This window comes from Rhipicephalus sanguineus, chromosome 7 (genome assembly GCF_013339695.2).
Source record: "Rhipicephalus sanguineus isolate Rsan-2018 chromosome 7, BIME_Rsan_1.4, whole genome shotgun sequence".
Lineage (NCBI taxonomy): Eukaryota > Metazoa > Arthropoda > Arachnida > Ixodida > Ixodidae > Rhipicephalus > Rhipicephalus sanguineus.
Window position 1 is genome coordinate 128,976,322 of NC_051182.1, and position 24,106 is coordinate 129,000,427.

Genomic DNA, 24,106 nt, shown 5'->3' on the forward strand with positions numbered 1-24,106 from the left:
TTGAGTGGAGCAGAGAGAGATATATTTATTATGGTTTAAAAGCCGAGAGGTTGGCCTTGCGTGGTGCAACATTCTACATTAGGATATGAGAGATGCCGATGCGACAAACGTGCACACATTATGAATGGGAGGCCTCCACTCGGCCAGCTCTCTCACATGAACAAATGCACAGAAGAGGCACTAAAAAACCCACAGCTCATGGATGTCGCAGTTGTGTCTCTGCCAAGTTGGCAAAAATTGTACTAAGCAGACACACAGCACACACCATGCGTGACATAAGAGTGTTGCCAGTACTTTTCCTCATAAACAAGGCGATTAAAACCGTCAAACGTTTATTTAAACAAACGAGACAAAAATGCATTCTTACATAAAAACAACACTCCGGAACAGCACTTGCGCACAAGCTCTGCTGTGCACAGGTGCATAATACGAAACTCTGAACATTAATTCACTTCATACGAAAGGCTTTTTACCACAACATACCATGCAGAAACATACTCGGGCAACGATAATCTACCAGCTCGCATAAACCTGTGCACTATGAAAAGATTTACCGCAATGTCCAGCACACTTCTGCAAAGTGATGGGGCATGACTGAAGCTGTAATGCAGCACTTGCGCAATCAGCACCCGTTTCATGCATTGACAGCTGCACAAAACAAGCCTTACACATGATTTCCTATATGAAATTATGATGACTGTGGTCGTGATGATTCACACTGATTCGGTGCAGTGCAGATCATTTTTGCTTTTTCATTCACAGAAACAGAGAGCATGTTACAATGAAAAAAAAAAAAAAATGTACACAAACATCCATTTGCAGTCAAACAGTTGCTCTCCCAAAGACAAGAGCTACAACGTCATGATTTCCAGAAACTACAAATGCTTCAATGCACGCACAAGCAAAAGAAAAAAAAAACAGCGGCAAACAATGGTATGCCTCTGAACACATTATTATGGAACAGCACAAGCATTTTCTACAATGCTCACAAAAACTTTCTCAGAAAAAAGAGAGAGGCACTGCACCAAGAAAACAATACAAAAATTTGCAAGGTTTTCAATTTACCTTACCAAGGTTCATTTGCAAGCCTCTTGTGACATTTCCGCTCGATTCAAACACTACTGCGATTTCTCCCACATCATGTAATGCTCGACGAAAAGATTGTTAATACCGTGACAATTCATTTCATAGCAGTTTATTTCAGTGGATGACAGCAGAAGTTGGATCATGTTCAGTGTGGAAAACATATTGAAAGCAACCACGCCAACAATGACACCTTGTAAAAAATGTTTAGTCAATGATTTTCAAGACGTACGTGGCTCGTGTACTCGCAGCAAAGGTCATCTTGGGGTTTACGAGCCTCGGAGGAAGGGTGCGCTAGAAAGCAGCCTTCTTTCCTCAAGTATGACAAATGGCTTTTGAAAAAAAACTTAGCATATTCCGCAAAATGCATAACTAGGTGCGAGATATGACGCAACAAGAGATTACAAACTAGGAATGTGCACCAGTGGAAGGGACTGATCTGCGCACTAGTCGCGTGAAGTTTGCATTCGCAAATAAGTGGATATCCTGCATTCTGAAATTCAATATGAAGGTCCACAAGGAATGCATAACTCCTAAATGAAAACTTTCATTCTGTCAGTCTTAAAAGATTGACAGCAGCAGTGGCTACAGAACCTTGCGCATTCCTCGAGGCAATCGCCAATACACAGAAGCGCCAATATTTCGCAAGATCCACCTAGCAACAGTTTCAAGTATATGGTAATGTGCGCAAGCCCGCATCACAGTTAGCAGAGTCTTTCAGCAAGTTACGAAAATACGGTACTCAAATATGGTAAGGCAGTACGGTAGCGCTCCTCCTTTCCCGCTTGCTGTGCTTTTGCCGGTGAAGGCACCCCAACACCTCAAAAGCTTTTTCAAAAATTACTGTGGGGTAGTCACGTCTCGCTGTTGCCCCCTTGGCCTACGCATTGTTAACGACGCACCCGTTGTTCGGGGGATGCACTGTCACTGGGAGCGGCTTAAGCACGAGTGGAAAAGGAGAAGCGCTACCGTACTGCCTTACCGTATTTGTGCACCATATTTCCGTAACTTGCCAAAGGACTCTAGTAACTCTAGCCTGAAATGACAAGGCTTTTGAGATGTTTAGCAGTCTAACAACAAGCCTCATCTGCACCTAGAGAGTGCCTTGATGGACCCACAAAACAATGTTCAGACAATGGGTTTTGCGATAATTAACTTGGCTAGAACTGATAGTAAAAGAAAAAAAAAAATGTTTAAAAATGATTTTCAACAGTGGTGCAGTTAGCCTTAGTTGTCCTCTGGTCATCTTTTTATCCACCCATGTGACTTTTTCACAACTTAAAAAGAGAGAGAGAGAGAGAAAGAGCCTGTGCAGCTGCTTTTTTACCGTGCCCTCATGTGACTGAATCACAGCCTTTTGGCAGCCTACTCCAGCAATTGCACATAATTTGCTAAGAGGGCAGCGCAGCCCGGACAGAGGATGAGAAAAAACAAACACGACACAAGTGCTGTGTTCTTCCTTGACATCCATCCACGCAATGCTGCCCACTTAGCAAATTGTGTTCAATTACCAACTCACCTAGCTTGCCGCTTTAACTGATTAAATGTAAAGCTAAGAAGTCCAAGAATGGTCACAGCAGTTTCTTTCTGGAAGGAAACTCTTTGGCGTTTTGAGCTGTGGAGACGACCGAAAGCAATGTATAGAGAGGCAAGATGTTAAACCCGCACACACATTTAACAGAACAAAACTGTATGGCAAGCGCAAAGAAACCTTTAAACAGAGACCATTCCATCATACACGTGCATTATGCACACTCGCCATTCACACAGACGAAACGACCTCATGTTCCTGCTCAACTTTTCCAGACAGATATTGAAATTATTCGTACTATCTCGCTGCTCAATGAGGCATCTTTTTGTTTTGCCTTTCAGAGAATTTCCCTGTGAAGGCAGTGTATTTAGGACGGTTCCTGCTTGATGCGTGGTTCGACATCGGCAGGTTCCACCTTCAAAGGGATGGCGTCCTCGCGGAGACCAAGGAGCCGCTGCTGCCGTCGCACAAAGTCGGCCTTCTCGAAGTGGCGGAAGCAGACGCGTGGACTCTGTGGCCGGTTGCGCTCGTAGTCTATTGGTAACCGCTCGTCCCATAGCGACATGAGCTCCTCGTTTTCCGGCATGGCAAACAGCCAGAGGCCCTCCTTGTCGGATGTGTCGCCGGACTCGCAGTCGCGGACGCAGCAGTAGTACGTCTTGTCGTCGCTCTTTTTGCTGCGAGAGACGCGAACACATTGGTGTGAAATATACACTTTGAACATACCTGCCGTAATGCTGCTTTTAATCCTGTGATGTGCAACATCATACTGTCACGTGGCTGTGACGGTGAAGAAAGCAAACGCAGCTGGTAAAGATTGGATGCTTTACTGGGCGAACTTGTGCCCAGTAAGAGGAAGAACCAAGGTACAAGCAACATCCTTTGTACATGTACAATGATAACGCCGAGCACAGACATTGGTCGTCGATAATCTGATCATCGACAGAAAATGCCATCATTGATACATGAATGATAGAAAATTCCAGCGTTATCACCGGGGCTCGCGTAAGCTCTAGAATAAACTGTTCTCGTTGAATCGGCTGTTCTTGCTGTACGTATAATCTTATCAGAATGATCAAAAAAACTGACAAGTTCCTCAAACATTGTGGTGGAGCCTGCACCGAGTGGCTGTAAGTTTTTTGGGTGAAACTTGATCTCATCAGAACTAAAGGAATAGCACGTGAGGCAATAGACCTTGTCAACGTAGGCTCCCTGGGAGCTGCCATAAGCCTCTCTGGAATGATGTTAACATGCGTGACCCCCCAAAAATGCACTGCCGAGGCTGTGACATCAGCTTTTGTACTCCCATGCAACAGCCCAGAAAGGAGGGGAGCCTTCTCTCCATTAGAAAGGTGTATACATGCTACTTTGAGTTTCAATAAATAAGTATGCTGATTTAAGCATGGGAAGCTTAAGTGTAGACACCAAAATTGGATGGTAAGCTGTCTATAGCATGAGCCTTGCGAAATGATGTGACAAATTCCGATACAGAATAAACAACTCAAAGGCAATTTATCTGAATTCTGAAGCCTAGAAACGAAGTGTGGCTCCTTTCCCAGGCTTTTCGTGATAACCATCAGGGAGAAAGTCGAGAGAGAGCTGCAAAAGGCGTAACTTTGGAGAAGTGTACAGAAAATATGGCAACATTTTAGAGTAGCACCTTTCCAACAAAGGCTTCTTGGGTGCCTCCACAATCTACCCTGGGTTGCCGCGATATGATGAACACGGATATAACGAATTATCGGTTATAACGAAGTAAACGAAAAATAGGCTGGTCATAGTGTGTTGCAAATATACGTTTATAACGAATTTTCAAATACAGCAAAGTTATTTTCATGTCAGATGTGACTTTTTTTATAATGAGGTTATAGTGTAAGGGTGACTCCCCCAAAAATGCAATGTAGAGGCTGCATTGTCAGCCTTTGCACCACCACACAACAGCGCAGATGGCTTCGACGGGAGCTTGCTGTTATGGCATCGCTCTTTTGCTGTGCTATACTGATACACCAGGACAAGCAAGAAGACAGGGTACATACGAGTCCGGTCTTCTTGTTTGTCCTGGTGTATCAGCATAGCGCAGCAAAAGAACAATGCACAGACAGAGGTGCTCCCTTTCTCCAAACGAAAGGTCCCTTCCGTCGTTCCACCGCGACTGTCACCGCTTTGGTACTCCATGGGATGGTACCGTCATGCAATACCCGTTCCTGTTGCCAATTAGAAGTGTTCCACCACTTGGCAGGAATTGTTGATATTGTCAAATGCGCCGTGTAAATTGCGTAATATTCAATTAGTGGGGACACTATTGTGAACATGATGGTTGTCGCCAGGGTTCCCAATAAACAGCCTTCCACACAAATTATCGAAGAAGATTTTGGTGTCTGCATTCCATTAACACAAGATCCACAGTTTCATATTCAGGCTAAAGGAGTAATTTCTTAGTTGTGAATAGTTTAAAAAGCATCTTCGGTTACCTATTGGACAATTTTAAGAGGGCAAAATTTAGCAATTGAAATACTATTTGAGAGGTCACAAAAATGCTAAAAAGAAAACAGAACAGTGCCAATGCTGCTCACGGGAAATATATAACACCAACTTACGCGGGCTCCACAATTTTAGAATCGTTTGTCCATGATGAGTACAGGTGAGGATTTTCTATTGGCGGAGGCACGTCGTGCACTGGCGCCCACGATGAAGAACGCTTGGTGCCGACCTTGGTCCCTTCACCCTTCTTCTTCTTGACTGGATCCCCTTTAGCTTTGACCGCCTTCTTCCGCGGCGGAGACTCCTCAGGATCGTCAGGATCGTCGACGTCTTCAGAGGAATGCGACGAGTCTTGGGGTGTCTGTGGGTGTTGTACCGAACGGCGGCGTTTGGGGCTCGTCTCCTCGTAAAAATCCGGGTCGTTGTCTGAACAGTCTGTATCGCTGTTCAGCATCGCTTGTAACTGCTCCTCGGTCAGCCTCCTCGCTGAATTGGGGGAAAGAAACGGAAAAGAAAAGAATTTTGTAATAACTGTAGCTCAAAACACCAAAGCTTACGTCAACTTCGCACATCAAGGAACCCCAGATAAGTTAGAAACTAAAAGTGCACATGACGAGGACAGAGAAGTGCATAGCCATGTTGGATGTACAGTGGCGCCACCTGTGATGATACATGGTGCTTTATGGCGCAAGGGCCACTGATGGCCAAAGAGTGCCAGGACGTGATATGGGATGGGAAATGGTGTTAAGTTAAGCAGCTGTATAAAGGCCTAAATGTCTGTGCACGAAAGTGTGTAAAAACGTATGCCGTAAACTCCCGAGCAAGCACCCCCCCTTGCAGTGGAAGATAATCGGACAAGATTTGGAGGGGCGTCCTTGCTTGGTCGCGGACCAAAATTCCAGATGGCGGCGGAACAGCCTCTAAGAATGCACACCTGTGCATCTAATGAAATGCGTTATTGAATACACACGCATTTACTGTTTTTACTGAACCGGAGAAAATCCTCGTGTGAAATTTCATGTTATGACAAGGGGGGAAAGATGTCCTTCAAATGTTCCGACAATTTGTGACAACTCAGAATGCAACTCAAGGCACCACACTATAAAAGTACTAAGAAATCGTGCACAATATCTAAGGAATCTCAGAACTTGGGTACCTAGGGACCGCTGCTGCAGGATTCTGTAGCAGAGAACAGGTCGAAAAAAGAAAGGGGGGGGGGGGGAGGGGAGAGGTGGCGCTTGCTCGGTCATTGGCACATATTCAAGGTGTAAGAATATACTCAAGTGCTGACACTCTTCCCCGCAATGCATGGAAACTGCAATCCACGCGCAGCCAGATAATGTTTGGGTTCTTATCAGTTGACTTGCAGTTTCATCGGCGCCTTCTTGGAGGGCGCTACAAAAAGTGGGGCAGTCGTCTCCATAGCAACACGCATGCTGCTGATAATGTGCCTTTTGCTGGCATGTGCAGCCACGCTGTTTTGAAGCCAGGCATTCCTGTTCGTGTGCGTTTTATGCACGGTGGTTTTATGCTCTTGTATCGACGAAGGTGGCAACAGACTTCTGAGAGGTGTTTGCAATGGGTAGGATATGCTTCATACCGAACTGCCGTTCTGGCTATCGGACTTGCGCGACTATCGGACTTGTGCCTCTATTCAAAGCACCGTCCGAGAAGGATCGTCTGGAGCAGTGGAACAGACTTGGTTGAGTCTGAAACTTTCGACTGCCAAAAAAAAATTGGGGGACGCTTAAGCTTTGCCTTTAAGAGTTGAACGCGATAGCGATATCCTGCCCCTAGTGCGTACTTCGACCACTACAAGTGTTTAACAGAATGCGCGCACTAAGGTGTGTGCCTTATGTAATGGGTAGCATGCTTTAAACCAGGAGCAATTATGCGTGAGAAACTTTTTCGAAGTTGCAATGTACCCACTACGTGGTCTTAAGGGAATATGCCCAGTAATGTGTGTGCCTTTTGTAATGGGTGGCTGTCTTTAAACCACCAAGTCGTTATGACATTGATATGGTGTGACGCCCGATGGCAATGCACGCTTGAACCATGCAGTACTACTGCGATATTACATCTCGTACTGTGACACCTGTATACAGGACGCGTATTTTTGTGAAGCATGAAAGTTACTTTCAGTGCAGCTCCAAGCAGAGGCGTGGCTGTGTGGTGGAACACCTGCTTGCCACGCAGACAGCCTGGGTTTGATTCTCACTCGGACCAAACATTTTTATTATTTATTTTATTTGCAGCTTTTTCGATTTTTCGGTCACGGACAAGATGATGATTTTTTGCTCACAACCAACGGCGCCGTCACCGACGCCGACGGCGGAATTTCTGCAATACGAGCTCTTTAATGCTATCGCGTTAATAGAGGCACCTCACAGGGAGTCATAATAACCCCGATACTTTTTAATGTAGGCCTCCTAAAGCTAGCATGTGAGCTGAAAAATCTGAAAGGTAGGGGCAGCTCTTCATGAAGGCGATGTCACTTTATGGGCAAAGGGTGGGTCTTATGCGGAAAAATAAAGCGAGTGCTAGTGCAGCCATGGACTGAGGGCCCAACCATAACTGCCTGAATTTATTTCTGGATAAAACTTCTTCCTCCTAGTCTGCGAGTTGACTGGGGTGCAAGTTATTGGTCAGGTAAGAGTCATACTGACAGTTCATTTCATTGTTATTTTTGTTACTGCCGCAGCAACAACTTTGATCAACGTTCGTAATTCTTTTTAGCAGACGACCGAAAAAGAGCGAAAGGTCGGCGCGCGGTGTGGCTTGGCGGCTCTGCGCCAAGCGGCGCAGAGCCACCATGCAGCATCGAGGGGCGAAATTACAGTGTTCTAGAAGTAGGCGAAATCGAAAGAGTAACAGGATAGGGCGCAGTGGCGCTCATGCGGCACCACTGTGGTTCGGCTACTCTAAGCGCTCTCCGCCTCGAGCCATGAGATGGCACTACGCTCAACGGACCCATAACTGAACATACCTTGGCCGCTTAGGCGTGCGCAGTGTCAACACCTGAATATTCTTACACCATGCACATATTTCAAATCTGCTGAACAGGAGAAGGGGACGCTTGCTCAGGATTTGACGGCAGTTGTCAAGATCTTGAGAGTGACACGACTTGTGCCTGATGAGAACGCATGATAAGGAATTAAACTAAGGGAATCTGGAATTAGTGCAAATGCCTTGACATTTCCCTTGAGTCCAATGGCCAGGAGCTTTCTTTAATGTAAATACCCCAGCAGCACCCTCTGTTGAGAGGCTGTGATACGGATTACCTGTACATATAACGTTATATGTATGTACATCTTTTAAAAACTCTAATAGCGATTCATGTTTAATGAATCACTATCCCTATCTATGAACATTAAAGGATGAAGTGGAATTTGCTGCTTCTATAGTAATGGTAAATGCTTTTTCCTGTAAGGCTCAAGCTGTGCACATTGTAGGAGTACATGCAGCACTGTAAGTGGCTCACCACATCTATCACAGCTGGGCGGGTCACTACCGGCCAATAGAGGTGCATGAGTGCTGTGCGGGTGCCCTATTCTCAGTCTGCAAAGTGTGACTTCTGTACGACGTTTTTTTAATGTCGGTGACCAGTTACCGAGGCATGGCTTAACCATGTGCAGTTTATTTTGTGTCTGACTGTCCGATAAACACTGCCAGTATGACTTGAACATCTTCCATAGAAAGGGCTTTAGGTCCAGCACAGGGACTGCCATGGACATGTAGGTAACGTTTGCACGGACAGATATGGCAAGCTGATCAGCCAGTACACTCCCCTCGATATCACGGTGCCCAGGCACCCAGCATACTATGACATGCTGGGATGAATAAATGGAGCATAAAAGTGTATATAGCCGTACAATTTCGAGATTTTTATACTTTTTCAGAGTCTCCAACACTTTCATGACAATTAGAGTCCGTGTATAAACTGCCTTGGGTATGTTTAATTGTTTAATGCGCATAACAGCCACAAGTATCACGTAGGCCTCTTCTGTGAGATGCTTGCAGTGGAGTGCAGAATGCCGGCACCCGGCAAGGATGGACCGACCGCTGTGAAGATAAGCCAGCATGAGACTTAAAGGGACACTAAAGGCAAATATTAAGTCAACAATGATTGTTGAAATAGCGGTCCAGAAACCTTGTAGTGCTACTTTTATGCCAAGGAAGTGCTTATTTTGAAATAAAATCACGTTTTAGTGGTCCGCATCACGTTAGCGCACTTCAAATCACCCGCCTGAAATCAGACTTTCATACGTCACTGCTGCTGTGCCCAATGTTGCCCGCCTTTACTGCGCGGCCGCCAACACTAGTAGCAGCAGAGCAAAAGTAGCAGGACCCAAAGCAGCAACAATGGCCATCGAAGCCATCGAAGCTTGCCGCAATCACCGCAATGGATGTGGACGGAGAACTTGACAAGACATTGGCTCGCGACGCTGGGCTGTACGCCGCGGCAGTACGCAAGCCCGAAACTACCGCTGAGACGCGACCGTGTGAGCGAAGCAGGGCGCCGGGCGAAGTGCAGTTCGGCGAAAACGGAACCTTTGAACCACGCGCGCCATTCCCCATGGCAACGCCTAGAGGTTATTTTTTCCATGAATCAAACGGAAACGAACAAACAGCATTTTATTACGTCTTTTGATGCACGAAAGGTTCTTTCTTTATTGCTGCTAGTTCAATTACTAGTGATTTATTGTATTCAGACTCTCATAAGTCATCGGGACCACTTCGAAAATGTCCCACTCGGGGCACTCATCATGTGACACGTTTAGCTTAATTTCTCGGTAAGTAGTGCACTGCTGTTGATAATATCGCCATTTTAGAATTTGTCATACATTGAGCTTTCACTCTGACATAGATTGTTATTTGCCTTTAGTGTCCCTGTGGAAAATTCAGGACACGAGTATTTGGGTTGTACTTCGAGGAAGTACATATGGATATGTGCAATTGCCGCATGCTTCGTGGCATTTAACGAAGATACATCACAGTCTACAACATGCCACTGTCATGGCGGAAGCTACTTTGCGGGAGCCATCAGTTGGTGTTCAAGAAGTCAGATGTCCACTTCCTCAGCAAGGGTCTTGCGTGCAGAAAGTAGGGCTCCCTCACTGCAGGACAGTTATGGAACAAGGGAGAGCTGGACAAATAGTTTAAGGTATGGCATGCAGAATGTTCATCACGTGTGCTTACTTTCAGGAAGTACATGAGCAATAAATACGACCTTTGCAGCTGTAGCGACCACTCGTTTGATTCCATGCAGAGACTTTCTACAAGGCTTGTCCTATAGTGGTGCCACCTATAGGTCGTGCAACGTTGTGAATATAATACCTGGGGTTTAACGTCCCAAAACCACGATATGATTATGAGAGACGCCGTAGTGGAGGGCTCCGGAAATTTTGACCACCTGGGGTTCTTTAACGTGCACCTAAATCTAAGTACACGGGCCTCAGACATTTTCGCCTCCATCGAAAATAACGTGAATACTAGTGTGCTTTCGCTGTGAGCTGACCTCACCTAACAAGGTTTTGCCAGCATTTTATCTGTGCGAGCACTGCCTTTTTAATGCAGCAGTTGTATGTTCCTTCACCAGCCTATCATAAAAATAACAGCAACTGACTTCTTTTAAAAAAAAAATAGATTGATAAGCAGGGAGAGTAACAGCAGCAGACATTTAACTTTGCCAGTTTAAAGTTATGCCGGTGACGTTCGTTACAAAGCCATTCACCACAGTCGAAACTTTGAAGTCCCTGGGTATCTTCAAACTGGCCAACGACATGAATTTAAAGAGTATAGGTTTGTGGGAGCATTGAGACGAAGCTGCGAAAGCCACATATACGAAAAGTTTCGAGAATATGTGGGACGCTTTCGAGAGCCGCAAATCACAGACACAGCGAACAGGCACTGTGCCGCTGCTGTACACTGACGACACGTGGACAACTAAACTTTCGCATATGTGTGCGACAATTTATTTGAAGTCTCCCTACCCAAAAGTGATGAGTGCACATTGAAACGTCATGACTGAACAGAGGGCGGGGAGCAGCGATGGTGATGGGAAGGTGTTCACTTATTCAACTGAGTCAAGCTAGGTGCTGTTGATTCATAGGGGGTACCAGCATCGGTAGCCGGCAGAGGCAAACTATCATCACCAAATGTAAGCCGGCACGTCGGACACATTCCATAGGCTTTTACGGCGTCACCGCTCCGCGCACCGTCGCTCGCTAGTTCCACCGAGTCCCGTTCGAGCGCTGGCGTCCCCGCGTCGGCAGCATCGCCGTCGAACCACAACCGGTCGCACACGCCGCACACCGCGCCGAAGGCGTCGTCTCGTACGACGACGTCGCACGATAACTGTTCGTCCGCACTGTGCCAGAGCGTCTCGGCGACCCGTCGCTGTGCCCTCTGTGCCGCCTTGCGCCTCCGATCGGCCGCGCGCCTAGCGGCCTTCGCCTCTTCAGTTTCCTTCTCCCTTTGCGCCGCCTTCCGCATCCGACCTGCGGCGCGACGCGCAGCCGCCTCCTCTTCGCGTTCCTCCAGCCGCCGTGCCGCCTTGCGCTGCCGGTGTATCTCGCGCAGTGCCGCCTTGGTTTCTTCGTCCTGTCGGGCACGCCTGAGCCTCTGGGCTTCCGCGTGCCGGGCGCGGTCTTCGTCGGTCTCCCGGGCCCTCTGCAGACGCTTCGCCGCGGCCATTCGAGCCCTGTCTTCCTCCGTCAGCCGCGACCGACGCCGCCGTTGTCTCTCCAACGCCCTCGCCTTGCGCTCGGCTTCCGCATCGCCGGCCAGAATCGACCCCGGCTCCGCCATGTATATCCCTTTCGGGGCGGCCGTATCTCTCAGCTCCTCGAATGAAGCTGCCGATGGTTAATTTTTACGTTATTCGCTGTGAACCGGAAACCCAGGAGGGCCCCCGACGACGTTTTTGAGAGGCCTGCTGCAAGTGCCCTAATATAAGCTAGTACGCTCACTCGGCTCTCCCGGCTGAAGCTATGCGCGTGGACGCTGAGTGAGGGCGCCACCGGCTCCATGAGAAGGGCGCGTGAAAATAGAGGAACTGAATATGCGCCTCGGATCAAATAAGTAGTGAAAACTCGTACTCAATCACTGCAGTGCATCTGAATGTGCGAAAAAGGCAAAAAAACAAAACAGGTTTCATAAATTCCAGAGGGGAAGAAAATAAGTGCTCGTGCAAACAATGTGCCAGCAGCTGTCCAGTGCATAAAATTTGCCTGAACCTACAGTCTTCACGGATTGCTTGAGATACAGAATGCCACCAGTGTCATTAACAGTACATCATGCATTCTAAGGCCACAAGCCAAAATTTTCACACAAGAATCTTGTCTCATTTTTGGGGGGTAATGAGCTCACTTATGCAGAGTAAGCTTTTGTGTGTGCAGTTTGGTTCCCCCCCCTCCCCATATGCAAACGTAATCTGTCAGAAAGTCATCATCACTTCATCCCATACAAGTGTTGACAGCTTCTCACAGTTGATGCAGTGGTTTCCCAGCATCCTCCATGAAGATGTCGCCGGCTGCATACAATGAGTCGTTTCTTAAACTGCCACCAGAAGGAGGGCACTTGTTCAGCAATACATTTCCAAACTTACTATTTGCATCTAATTATTGTACTTCCAGTTCTTTTTGCCTATTGCACTCCACATTGTATGAGGACTTTATAACACATTGCCTACCATTTTCTGAATGCAAATTGTTGGGATGGCTTTTCAGCACCGTGAACTGCTGCTCTATGGAGATAGCAGTTTTCACTAGGGGTGTGCGAATATCAAATTTTTCGAATACGAATCGAATACGAATATCCACCTTCGAATATCGAATCGAATATCGAATATCAAAGGAAAAATGCCTCCACAGTAACAATATTTTATTCAACATGTAGCTGTATGAAAAAAAAAAACACATTAACAGCCTGACTGGCAACACAACATACACTGCTATCTCCAGAACACAATGTGCAGGCTAGCACAATGCACATCACAACGCAAGCAAATATCACGGCACAATGAAAGTAATGACAAGATGTTATCGTGAAGAAATATGAGTTGCTCCACATGATCAGGCAGCAGGCGCTCCCTTGTAACAGGGACAACTCCCCCCCCCCCCCCGCCACTGAAAAGGCACGCTCGCTTGGAACAGAAGTGGCTGGTATAGGGAGTTACATGGGGCAAAGATTTGCCAGAATGGGGTATCTGAAGGTGCCTACAGTCCGCCACCAGTCACGTGGGTCACTATCTTTCTTCAGAAGTGGTCTCGCATAGTGAACGAGTGGTAGTGCGGCACGTTACGGCCGCATAATATTGAAAATGTATGGTTACATGATCGCCAACAGCGCTGCACGTCGGAGATGCACCAGCAATAAATCATACGTATTGGGGCGCTCGCCGCAGGCAGATATCGTGCCTCCGTGTACTTAGGATGTTTATCGCTCCTCTCGGCAACGTTTTTAGCGATACGAACGCAGCAGAAATGTGGAAGACGAGTTATTTTATGCATGATAATCGAATCGCATATTCGAATTTTTCGAATATTCGAAGTTATTGAATATTCGAAACTTTCCGAATACACGATTTTCGAATCGAATACGAATATTTCGACTGTAATATTCGACGAATATTCGAAACTTTCGAATATTCGCACACCCCTAGTTTTCACCCATCAGTTGTAGTGACATGCCAAGGATAGTCTGACAATCGAGCATCTGTGTGAATCAGGTACACCAATTCAGCAGAAGTTCCTTTTAAACTCTTTATCCATCCAGAAGCATTGTTCTCCCTCAGCTGAACCAACAACAAAAAAAAAACTGGCATAGATATGCAACTATTGGCAGTGTTTTTTCATTACCAACAGTAGCCCAAGTGCGTTCTAAGGAGGCAGCAAACTAGTGCGTTAAGAATTATATTTCGACCTGTGGAACCGACAATGTTTGTCCACTCAAGGACCTCCATTTTGTCACGATACTAACTTAAGCCGCCAAGAGTGCAACGCTCACTTCACAGAAATCAACGTCAAATGCCGTTTGCCTTTTGTTCAACCTCTCCTGAGTTGCTCAGCCTTCCATACATCAACTGCATATCTAAAGGCCCGTCGCACAAGAAATGCATTCGGACACTTCTGCGCAAACATGTACCTGTGCATTTATGTGTTCCAAGTCGTTTCATGAGCCCTGGTTATCAACACAGACAACTGTAGGTGTTGCTTGAACAGCTGATCTCAAAAAAAAGGCCGCCAGGCAGGCAAAATCCTTAGCGTTTCTGTTTTCACTAAAATGATCACGCTCTTGTTGTGCCTCCTATACCGAAGTTTAAAACTCCAAGGGCAGCCTCACAACACAGTAAGCTAGATCTTGACCACATAAACAGCAAGCCTCACATGCTCAAATTAGTTTTAGGCTACATGTGCAGCTGTTTCTATTAGCCAAGAGCTATGTGCAGTGTTTTCACTGATTGCACAGTCAATGACGCAAAATTCTTGAAATAAGGCTTGAAGTGTGATTCAGAAAACTTAGCTTAATGTTTTGGGGATATTTTGAAATCATTCTGACCGACATTAAAAAGTTTTGTGTGCTAAAGAGGAGAACGGAAAATGAAGATGCTACACTCCAACATCAATACGCAGAACAAATAGAAAATCTTGGAATTGTCCTTTAAGGCCACTCATATTCTTGGGAGTGATGTCATCAAAACTACCACAGGACACCATGACAGCTACATTAAAGCTCAGCTCTGAGGAATGTTTTCTGCTTGCACAACCAAGAAATAACTATTCATGTAATCCACTCAAACACTTGGACTGCAGTATCAAAGCTGAGTTCACAGTTCTGGGGATATTTTGAGATTATCGTTAGTGATGTTAAAATAAGTTATTTGGCGTACGCTAGGTTAAGAAAAAAAAGGAATATACACAAAAAAAATACTGAATCTTGAAGTTGTCCTTTAAGGGTGATAACATTCATACAACCCATCTCACCAAACTATTATACGATACTGTGCTCAGCTCCGAGGCATGAATGCAGAAACCCAATATCATCTAAGCCACACAGAAAAAGATAGCAGGAGAGACTGGCAATGAAGTGTACAGCTATGAATACTGTCTGTAGTTGAGTTCTGCCAGAGGTGTGGATACTGTAAACAAAGAAGTGAGAAGTTCACTCCAGCAAACGTGGATGTGCCCCTGCAATGCCCAATCTCGCGGCCAATAGACACAGCAGTATCACGTTTGTATGGAGATAGAGAACGTTCTGGCACAGGGTTTAATGCACACCCGTCTGGCAATGCTCAGCTGCCAGGCAACAACGCAACTTCAAATGCAGAAATTGCAATCTGCAGGCCAGCACAGGCCACAAAAAGATGACTGCTGCATTTTGATACTATAACTTTGTTCACTAGCCTGGGCACTGGCAACATGAACTGCAATGAGCACAATGTACGCAGTTCCCCACGCTGCCCCCCCCCCCCCCCAATTCCTGGCTACGGGCCTCACCCCACCCCCTCTCCCGCACTGTGCCAGCATGTCCAAGTTTCTTATTTAACATATTTCTGCACCCCCCCCCCCCCCCCCCCACTCCGCCCTGCCGTATATCTCATCAAGCAGCGCAAGATCAAACTTGCAATTTGCTGTAAGAAAAGTCCGCCACAGTTGGATTTGCCAGCGTGCTGTCGCGAGCGATGCTTACAAGTTAGAGGGGTTTCGTCCCACTCTGCACTTCTGAAAGTGTGTATGTGTGTGTGGGGGGGGCGGCAAACGTCCCCCTCCCAACATTAGGACAGGCGAGCGCCCCGGTACTCCAAACAGCGAACGTGCCGGGTGAACACCATTTGTGATGCACAAAACATAACGCATCGGCTAAGCCACTAAGATTTCCTACGAAAAGTTCGTGTAATCGACACCCCGAATTTCAACGCGGCAGGCACGACGCTGGGTCAAAGGTGAACCAGGCTGCCGAGATGTAAAGGCCTGCGCGGTTTACATTTTACCGCCATGCTGGACATACCTCGGCGCCTAGTAGGCCTTGACTCTGACTCCGGCTCCGGCGACGTCGACTCCATGACTCAAACTACCGCGATTTCCGATGTCTGCGGGACGAGTAGAGCACCCTCGTAGTCCTTAATTCGACAACGGTCCACGCAATGACGCCGCACTTTGCAAAACACCTTCAACAACACCACAGAGAAAGGGCTAGTCAACGCCGCGGAACAGCCTTGGAACAGCCGGCCGGCCAACAGCTACAAGCACATACTGAATCCAATGCAATCCACTCTCTGTCATACATGTTTCTGCGACAACTATGCTTATAAACGCTTAATATTTAATTACGCAGACCACGTAAATAAACCAAATATATGCAGCTTTTTCGTTTCTTTCTTAATGACCACGAATAGCAAGATTTTTGTTGACAAAAAGTACGAAACTGCCACAGCTGCGTGTTGTCTGGGCAGTCCTTTGTGCCTGCCAAATATCGCCGAAAACGAATCGCATAGATGACACTACTTTTCTAATAAAATAAAAGAAATGTAAAATTTTAATGTTAATTTTATGATAACGAGTTTGCTGTATTAGAGCACATTTAAGCGGAGAAGCAAACAGCGGCAGCGCACCTGTAAACGCTCTAAAACCCCTAAAAATCAGAATTGAATGTTTAGAAAGTGTGGCGCCACCGCCATTCTTTCTTCGTACTAAAAGACATCGATTGGGCATGCATGTAGTAAATGTAGGCCAGATAGAAAAACAAGATGGCGCCGTTCGTATGCGCCTCGATTGAGTCAGTCCTGTAGCGCGCGCCGTACGATTGCGTGCACTGTGTCGGCGCAAGAGCTCCAAGGTTTTACCCGTTCGGCTTCTGCTGTTTTCTGCCAGCGGACACGACCATGTATCGGCGGCAACCGACTCGTGTCGAAGTTAAACTCGACGACTTGCAAGAGTACGAGGCGATGAAGAAGGAATGGGACGACAAAGGATCGTCAGCGGCTTGCGAACAGAGTGGCACTGGCGGCAAGGCTACCGCATCTAACGCCGACACTGCCGGCTTGAGTCCAGCGAAGCCTAGCGTTCACGAACGCATCGGCTACAAGCCGGAACCGCGCTCGACGAGCTAGAGTCGGTTGTGCTCGGCATTGTCGATTGACTGCGTTGTGCGAACGCGCTTGTGACATTACCGACATTGACGGTGTGCATTTAGCTTCCCAGGAGGCACGTTTAATAAACTCGAACGTTGCATTACGTCGTTTTGTTCTGATGTTTCATTCTTGCGGCCGCACCAAGCAAAGTTACCGCTGTGTTTGCATAAGCGGATGCTCTCGGCGTATTCGATCTCTGCTTTGTTTAGTGGCAGCCATGATGATCGTCACTGGCCACAGTATCAACAAAGACGCTGGCCTTGAAAACTCGGCGTGTGGTACAGAAAATCGCGACCTCTCAAGCTCCAATGTTGATGATGGCAGCTTTCAACTTCGAGTCATCTTGGGCGAGTTTTCTTCCTCGGTTAGAAGGTGTGATTACACCTCCAATGGGACTTGAGCTAACTGTGGCATATTCTCAGCCCACGGCAAAGCACCACAAGTGCATTACGCACCACGAAAGTGCTGGTGACGTTTTCACAGGCCACGAGCCTTAGCGAATTCCTGCAAATAGTGCAATCTGTGTGTGTGTGTGACTGCATGTGCAGTTATGTGTTTAACAGTGCATATATATCATATCGTATATTATAATCATCACCCAGCACCTGGAGTAGCATGTCAGGTGAACAGCTAGGCTAACATCCCCAGCATTTCATTAAAGCATTTTCCTATCTCTCTCATTATTGAGGTTCATAGTGTCACGACTAAAAGCTGGCGGAAACTTGTGCCGCCAACATATGAAAATGTGCAAGCAAGAAACGGAGAAAAGAGAAAAAAGTGTTTCGGACAAGCTTCATCTCTTTTATTACATCACAGCCTGCCGCCGCTTTTTTTCTTTATATTTCTCACGCTTTGTTCTCCTCGGAGCAAGCAAAACTATGTACATCGACAGAGTTGCACACGAAAAAAAAAAAAAAAAAAAAAAAACGACACATTGAATGGCGGCTGCAAGTACAGACTCCCACCCACTTTGTGTTAAAGCTAACGCTGACCGAAGGGGGCATCCAGGAAATGGGTGTAGGGGTATTCGAAGAGAACGACCGATACAGTACAACACACGCACACATACATACGTACACAGGTTCGCTATCAGCAATGGCACACTCTCTTGAACCAAACAAAACACTTGTCTTCAGTCACCCATAATACAGTCTTCGAAGAAACATTTTCACACCTTTGAAAACACGCGCTCAAAAAAAAAAAAAAAAAAAAAAAAAAAAAAAAAAGAAAAGTGAAAGGCTATCACGACAACACTGACCACGACAGCGGGAATGATCTTTCGTCTTGCAAGAAAAACAAACGGGAAGCCCCGGGTGGTCCGTTTCGGGACGAGAGGTTCCGTGTCCGCCTTCCAGATCTAGAAACTCCCGACGGCCAGAACACACCGATCCTCAACGGCTGCAACTCTCGTTTGCAACTTCAGAGAACATGTCACTGACTCCCTTTCTTACGGATGTGCTGGCTCCTGCCAGCCTATAAAAGCCTTGTGGATGGACTGGGACAGAAATATAAGACTGACCCCTCAAACTTCCCAAGGCAGCGCATAGGCTGCCGCAAAAAGCAACCCCAGAAACCGGCGATCGGTTTCCGGACAAGTGAGCACCATCGACTACGCCCCGTCGTGAGCAAAACATAGTCACTTATGCTAGTCCCGCTTCGCAAATGTAGATCAGAGGGCGCAACCTCTTCCACAAGTATGCGAGCCATTGCAGCTCCTCTGTGCTCTTTAAGCTCTTTAAGTTCCGACCCATACTAAACTATTTCAAGACTCCCAAGAAAACGATCGTGACCGCACAACACCAGGTGCCTTTTGGCTTGCATACTTCTGATAAAGCCAGCGCGTTGTGGTTTGGGCAGAGAACTAAAAGGGAGGGAAGAGGGTCTATACCGTACCACGGAATACGGAATACTATTCGGTGTTAATCCTCGCCAGTTGGCCATCTTGAAATACGTAAGGGCCCCCTACATGGACAGTGCTGGTGATACGAAGCAAACGAAATATTATTCCGTACTCCAAGGTACGGGAAGGCCCGCAGGTTGCTTCACACACCGGGTGATACACGCAGGGGTAGTAGATGCACCTGAACCATCGGCGTGTTACTTTACGGACTACTGACAACCTCTACGTAGACAATGCGACTCCCCTCTAGTGTTGAGATATCAAAGTTTCATCAATCGTGTCAATGGAAAGGAAAAGAAAAACGAAGAGACTTTTGGCACCGTTCCACTCTTGCAACATTTTCCTTCCGCAAAGGCCCAATCTTCGTCGTATTCCCACAGACGGAGGAATCGTCCGTACGTTACTGCTAAGCTATGCCGAAATCTGCGAGAGGTGTCCTAAGTGAACTTTGCAGGGTTATGTACTTTGAAAAGACATGGCGTTGGTTCTACATGCATGCATTCGCATTGGTCACAAGAAAACGAAAAACACATCTGGGTACAAAAAAAATGTAGCACTAGTATAAGCTGCAACAACATCATTGAAAAACCGAAAATAGCAGCACAACTATGCACGTTGCCAAAATATGCAGACATTGATGACTGACTCTAATTACAAAATACTGCGATGCTTACGCTGCCAAAATGTAATGAAAGGCGGTGTACTTCCAATTTTGCACACTGCGATCGCGATGTTAGGAAATGCACTTTTAATTAGCTTGTGGGGGCACCCGTTTCGTAAATAAAATGTTTGACGGAGGTCGCAAAAAACAAAAGTTCACCGATGTGTCAACGCAGCTTCACACCGCCACTACTTTGGCAGCAACTTTTGAACACATTACTTAAAAGAAAAAAAAAATGTTTTTTAAAGAAACACATGCACATAGGGCATGGAACTTTCCGCATGCTGAAAAACAACCTGCCTTCACGAATCTCCCCACAAGGCCGCCGTCCGCCGCTCACAACGTCCAACGATCACAGTAATTAACAAGAAAAACCTACTTTAAAAAGTCTGCACGGTAATATTTTACAGTGTTTAAAATAAAACGAGAGAAATACCAAGTGGACACAAGAAGAGTATTCTACCCACCTGCACCACCGAGAAAGAACCGCCCTGAGAATTGAAATCTCGGCTCGTCTAACACACGTACCACCGGTTGCCTTCCGGTTTGCGGACATGCTCCGTAAAACTCGTGCAACATCCGTCACTCCAGTCACACGGAAAAACAAAATGCAATCACAGCGACGCACTTTCACCGACGCACAAACTTTCAGTGGTCTTCTACAATCACACGGGTCACACCGACGCTGCTAGTCTCGCACGTTGACACAAGAAAAGGGGCCTTTTTTTTTTAGTTCGCGCGTTTTACACAAGCTGGCCAAAAACGAAGTCTGCGGGACAGGGATATTTGCGTTGAAGCCGGTTAAGTGAAATTTGCGTAGTTCTTGCAGGCTACGCGGCGACTAAATAATTTGTAAGCAGCTTGCTTTTACAAAAGCAGAAATTTGTGTGCATCGCAGGAACCGCGTCCCACAGACTTTTTTCTTTTGGCCAACCGTACAGTACAGCCTTCTGAAAGGAAACTCCTAACTAGCATTCTGATAATTTTCAATAGGTCTGAAGTCCACGGCGAAGGTCTGTAAATTATTTTTTCAGGCCCGGACAGAGGCCTGCCTAAGACAGGCGGTGTCAGTCACAGCACTGAGACATCACCAAATTTCATTGGAGAAACAAGTCGGGCGTTCTCTTTAGAAGTGTACCGTACTGTACTTTCGTCGACAACGCAAACTATGAGGAGAGGGACCATTTCTGCAGCACCGCCAAATAGGGGGAGCAATAAGAAGAATAGAACAAGTTTGAGCAGATTACGAACGATGGCCTTGTTGAGGACAACCACGCTATGGCGCCCTGGCGACACTGCGTGATAACCAAGCTCTGCCGCTTTCATCGCAGCGTGCGTCTCTCTTCGATTTCTGTCTACGTCAAACGCGGGGAGTTGTGGAAGGGGGTCTCCAATGGGGTTTCGGTTGAGCCCTCTCCCCACAACAGTCTCGGAAACGGTAGCGGTGCCCGCGCCATGGCAACCGGACTCTGGAAACTTGCTCGGAGCAAAAATGCGTGTCCGGGGAAGGGGCCTCGCCGCCCTTCGGAGGTCGTAAATCTTCCGTCGAGGGGGGTTGTGCTTTCTCTTTCCACCGGCGACGGCTTAGGAGGGCCGTACGCTTGGTTTCTGCAAGAGAAAGAGCGGTGGGTTTGCAATGTCATGGGTGTCGTCAAAGGCCTGGTTTTTAGTTTTTAGTATGCGATTATCGACAGCGAGAAGTGTTGTTTGGTTGACTATATCCCAAAGTTATGAAAAAAAAAACCTAATGCACGTTTTTCAGTCAGGAACATTTGCACTCGAAGAGACTCGTCCTGGTCCACAAATTGAAACTGGGACCAACGCTTTTCCACAGGCGTTAGTCCCGGAAAGGTACAATTGGCTGGTCAATTGCGAGTCTAGTTCTCTAATCATTCAGTATGGCGTACCGAAAAATTCAGGTGAGTAGCTAGGTAAAGCATATTCATGGCAAATCATGGTGTGAAGATGGTCAGTTTTCGTGCTGACGCATCAACGGCTAGTCACGTTACCGAGCCCAAAAAACTCCAACATCCTCAATTGTGGACTGTAAGATTTGACAAAAAGCCCTACACAGTGTGAGAGAAGCACAACTCGTAGTAACATGGCAGAGCAGATAAGATAAGAATGATGTCTGCCACTATCTATGGCAAGCACACGCTGCCCAGATGTCCAGAGGCATATGGAAATTTAAAAGCTGTGCACACGCAAGGCCATACTGCACTGCATGTACAGTGTCGTCAAAGCGTAAAATGTGCTGCAACAGCGACTCCATGCCACAGGCAAAATTTAAGCACGTACTATCAAGACTCACTTCACTTCAACAAAACACACCTGGCAGAACCGTGACTTTGTTAAATCAAACATTGTCATGCGTTAATATTGCAGAGATATATATTGCTAAGCTGGCGTTCCGCCGTATCACATTTACCACAGCGACAGAATTCTTTTTTTGGCGATAACGTAAATGGTCACACTGCATCTCTTGTTCACAGAGCACTGGCAGTAAATTTTTCCTCTTTCAGGACTTTAGCTTAACACTTACGGCAACAAATTTCTAAAAATTTCCATGGTACTGCACCTTCCCAACTAGGGCTGCCCGAACAGGCATGTAACGGTAATCACCAATGTTTTCAAGCTGCGAAATTTAGTTAACGAAATTTAGAACAAATTTCAGTTATCCCTATCACAGGGCACAGCCTGTAAATGAGGGAAGACACCAGTGCGTGCAGGGGCACAAGCAGATGAAGAATGAATGACTTTGCTGTTGACTCTCCAAAATATCTTCCGCAAGTTGGTGCAAGAGAGAATGAAACAAGTTCCTTGAAGAAATGTGCAAACTTGGGTATCAAACTGTACAAACCTTGTGTTTGGGGCACAGAATGGAGAAGTTTTCCGTGTCCAACTGACAGCCTGTTTGGAAAAGGAAAGAAAAAAAGGGGGGGGCAGAGAGAAAAAGAGTGAGAAAAGCACAAATAACCCCTTCAAGGTGGTGTACAACTGTACACATCAACTGTGGAGGTGCCTCGCGCACCACGTGTTTCTTCAAATGGCTTGAAACGCAGTGTGCACATTTGTACAGGCTTCCCGAGGGGACAACAAGTGCTCATTTAACTTCAGTGGGCTGAAGAAGCGGCTCTAAGAAGCGATCTTAGAGCCAGCAAAACAGGCTCACAGAAGAAAAGGAACTGCCAGGACAATAAATTTACATTATTTGAAGGAAAATTTTGCTTCTCTCTCTCTTTTTGTAATCGTCAACATAGGAGCGTGCTACAGTTTTATCATTAAAATGTGGTAGCAGTATCTTCATGAAATTTATTTTCGAGCCCGCGAAATCAGGTGCTCGTATGATTCGTGTAATACTCTGCTTGAAGGCATAGCGTTTATGTAGTTGAGCCAAATAAAAGCTTTTTCTTGTCTTTTTGCCCCCATTGTAAGTCTACTCCAGTCAGTGTATTCAAGTAACATATTTGGATGCACTTGTCATGTTAGCATGTCTCTTTTTGGGGGCACTTCTGATAAGCCGAACTCCTGATAAGACGAACAGATGACCGCGGTCCCTTCGAGTTTGTCTTAACGGAAGTCTACTGTAATCATGTCCTATTATTCACGTTAAAAAATAGCCCAACTTTCCGCCTTACATGCTGAACGATCGCTCGACGTGTCGTGTCGCATTCCAGGACCAACATCAAGAGCATTATTTTTCTTTGCTCGAAACGAATACGACCAAAAAAAAACAAACTGGGTATTCACTTTGAGCCTAACATTTGATTCTTTTTATGCAAGAATTAAACCTGACTGATTGCAGAATAATTAGATATATATTTGCATGCCAATTATGATTAAGGGGGGACGTGACACTTAGGGAGTGAAAATCAACCAAAAAATCTAGTTTTTGCTGGCCACCTCTTCACGTTCCTGACATCATTGTGCACCTAGTTACAAATTTTCATTGCTGCATACCGTCGTCTTCTATCCACATCTTACTTTAAAAAACCAAAATCGTGCATCCTGCCCTTTAAATTGAGGGCAAACGGCAAACAATTTTTCATGCTCTTCCTGTAATGGAGGAGCAATATCTTTTGTTCTGTCTGGGTTATCATTACGATTTCTTTTTCGCTTCTAAGATAAATAGATGCGATGTGTCATAAGGTATCTTTTGTTATAGTACTTTAAGAAAATGTTCTAAATCAAGGTTTTGTTTTGAGTATTAATCGGAGCATTTTTTAGATTGGGTGCAACAGCCCACAACTCTGCTTGGAAATGTCCTAAAGCAATGATTTATACTTTACGACACATTACAAACATTCTCAATGTATT

The 24,106-nt window shown here is 46.2% G+C and overlaps 2 protein-coding genes across 4 annotated transcripts in view; both read right to left on the reverse strand.

Annotated features, from left to right (window-relative positions):
* LOC119399910 (uncharacterized) lies at window positions 1-16,306 on the reverse strand. Its single transcript, XM_037666802.2, has 3 exons — window positions 16,106-16,306; window positions 5,212-5,581; window positions 1-3,291 (listed from the first exon to the last, which is right to left on the reverse strand). Exons 1-3 carry the CDS (start codon window positions 16,158-16,160, stop codon window positions 2,982-2,984), a joined length of 735 nt encoding a protein of 244 aa, XP_037522730.1. The 5' UTR covers window positions 16,161-16,306; the 3' UTR covers window positions 1-2,981.
* A 1,722-nt stretch (window positions 16,307-18,028) lies between these two features.
* LOC119399908 (trithorax group protein osa) overlaps window positions 18,029-24,106 on the reverse strand; it is a 61,468-nt gene continuing 55,390 nt past the window's right edge. For all 3 annotated transcript variants that reach the window (XM_049417893.1, XM_049417894.1, XM_037666797.2), the window contains exons 8-9: window positions 22,650-22,699; window positions 18,029-21,397 (exon numbers count right to left, since the gene is read on the reverse strand). In XM_049417893.1, the coding sequence (XP_049273850.1) occupies window positions 21,374-21,397; window positions 22,650-22,699 (74 nt within the window). In that variant the 3' untranslated portion in view covers window positions 18,029-21,373. The remainder of the gene's footprint in view (window positions 21,398-22,649; window positions 22,700-24,106) is intronic.